The following is a 2373-nucleotide window of genomic DNA, read 5'->3' as shown; positions in this document are numbered from 1 at the left end:
TGTACTGGGTTGAACGTGTTGGCACTATGTATTTTTTTAAGTAAGGCGACTTTGTCCGGTTTTACTGATGTCAGGAGAAGTCAAACAGGGACTGAAGATGGTAGAACAGTTGGTTGCTTTTCCATGGTCATGTTTAACAGAGATCTCTTCATTCCCTCGCAGTAATGTCTCCCATCCTAAGATGGTGGAACTTTGTTGACCCCTGAATGTGACATTTTGAATTATCCTGGTGCCACAACATGAAAACCCCAAAAGCATGAATCACAGGGAGATTGTACGATTAATATCTGGGGGAAGGGGGTGATAATGAGTCTTGAAGGGGGTGATTTTCAGTCTTGAAGATTTTGTGATGAACCAAGAGGGAGTCTGACACCACTGACACCATAGGGTGTGTGTGTGTGTGTGTGTGTGTGTGTGTGTGTGCGCGCGTGTGCGTGTGCGTGTGTGTTTGTGTGTGTGTGTGTGTGTGTGTGTGCGTGCGTGCCGGTGTATGTGTCTGTGTGTGCGGTTTTTGGTGCGTGGGTCTTTGCGCGAGTGTGACAGAGTGAGTGTGTGTGTGGCAGTGTCTCGGGAGTGCTCCACAGTCTCCCTAACCCCACCCACACAGTGAAGATGCCCCAAGCGTGAGAGCTCAAACGCCCTGAAGCACCTTAGTGACAGGTGAGTAGAGAGATATTATATAATGCTCCTTGTCATGCATATTCATATTGCTTAGAAAAACACGTTTATATGCTCTTTATGAATGATTTCAAGTTCATTATCAACCACTATGCTCTGAATGTCTTGACTATTCTTTCTTCTCATCTGCTTTTTTAGTGAAGAGAGCTGAGTGAGCTATATCTAATTGAAATAAACTATTCGGACTCAGATAACATTATTTATTAACATGTTTCAAGTTTTTCCAAGTTGAATAATGACTTGAAGATGAAAAATAAATAGAAAGGTGATTTCCATTTGCTCCATAGAGTAAAAGTCCTGCGCTGCTGCTCTCCCGGTCCGATGCCAGTGATAGTGCTGCAGTCAAACAGACGAGATACACTCAGTGGTGCTGGTCAGGCACACTCCACAGTCACACCTCAGGGCTACAGGGTAGGTGTACATGGGGTCCACGTTGGCTGAGCAGTTAGGCAGCCGCACCGTCACCAGGCGGGTCTCGTTGTAGGTACACACACGCTGGTATGACTCTATGTAGGGAGGGTCCAGGACAGGCTTCTGAAGAGACACACACAGAGATATGGTTAATTTAGATTAACATCTGTTCATTTATTCAACAAGCTCCACAGTTATGACTTTATAATCAATTACTTTATTACTGATTTATTACACAATATTATGTCATGGGTGATTAATTTTTCTACAATAATCATCATAGTTTAGTTACTTTTATATTTTCCATTTGATTGATTTTGTTAACATCTACTGATTTCTAACACTTCTCGCCAGTCTGACTGCGTAGGACTCTCTCCCTCGCTCTGCCCTCACCTCCCAGGTCTCACAGCGCCCCCAGCAGGCGTCGGTGGTGATGTGCAGCCCTCTGCAGCCTGGTTTCCTGGCCAGGAAGGTGAACTCCCGGACGGCACAGCCAATGAAGCGGCGCAGGTTGACGGCTGAAGCCTGGCTCAGTGTCTCTGGGTGAAGCCATGACCACAGCCCTGTACAGCACAGCAGCAGAGCACACCACCTCCACACAGACACCACACACCTCAGGGTTATCTCTAATGCCTAACATATTACGCTCTCTCTCTATCTCACTTTTAGCAAAGTCTTCAAATAGTTAGCGTATAGCAAGTTCATGTCATTAGTATTTTTAGACTATATTGTTGGCATTTTAATGAAACCAATCAAATGAAGCAACATATTTAGCAAAAACTAAAAACAACAGCTAAAAAATGAAATATTCCAGAGATCTCAGTGATTCCTGACCCTAACTACATACAGAGTATGTGTGACTGATCTAACTAAAGTGTTATAACTCACCACTGAGTACCTCTCCTCTGGTTCATCTGGGCTCACAAGTGGTTCTCCACTGGAGAGAACTACCACTACTGAACCTCTGAATCAGGAACTGCAGTAACTCCAGTAGCCGTGATGTCTCTGACAGCAGAATCACCTGATAATGGATCCCAGGGAGGAACTCCCAGCTATTTATCCCAGCATCTCATGTCAATCAGGAGCCAGTCAGGGCCTTAGTAACCACCATGTCTCTAGCTCCTGCCAGAGAGTCAGGCTCCTGTCTGATCCCCCTTAGGCCCGTCTACTCTACCTTCCCCATCAGCCCAGTCACCAGTCAACTACAGACCATTAGCCTGATTAGGGATTGAGGCTGCTCCTTTGTTCATAGCCATCCACATGGAAGAGGGGAGAAACACACTC

At 45.5% G+C, this 2373-nt stretch overlaps 1 protein-coding gene across 1 annotated transcript; it reads right to left on the bottom strand.

The window, feature by feature from the left end:
* Positions 1-953: 953 nt before the first annotated feature.
* gphb5 (glycoprotein hormone subunit beta 5) lies at positions 954-2148 on the bottom strand. Its single transcript, XM_041854274.2, has 3 exons — positions 1978-2148; positions 1483-1681; positions 954-1212 (listed from the first exon to the last, which is right to left on the bottom strand). The coding sequence occupies exons 1-3, from the start codon at positions 2001-2003 to the stop codon at positions 1021-1023; spliced, it is 417 nt and encodes a 138-aa protein (XP_041710208.1). The 5' UTR covers positions 2004-2148; the 3' UTR covers positions 954-1020.
* Positions 2149-2373: the final 225 nt, after the last annotated feature.

The sequence above is a fragment of the Coregonus clupeaformis genome, chromosome 29, assembly GCF_020615455.1.
Source record: "Coregonus clupeaformis isolate EN_2021a chromosome 29, ASM2061545v1, whole genome shotgun sequence".
NCBI lineage: Eukaryota > Metazoa > Chordata > Actinopteri > Salmoniformes > Salmonidae > Coregonus > Coregonus clupeaformis.
The sequence above is the reverse complement of the archived record's forward strand: the minus strand, read 5'-3'. Positions and strand labels throughout refer to the sequence as shown.

Coding starts and splice junctions, on each gene's coding strand:
- gphb5 (XM_041854274.2), bottom strand. CDS start 2,003: ATGAACCAGAGGAGAGGTACTCAGTG. Junction 1,682..1,977: donor CAGAGGAGAGGTACTCAGTG/GTGAGTTATAAC, acceptor GTCTGTGTGGAG/GTGGTGTGCTCTGCTGCTGT. Junction 1,213..1,482: donor GGCGCTGTGAGACCTGGGAG/GTGAGGGCAGAG, acceptor GTGTCTCTTCAG/AAGCCTGTCCTGGACCCTCC.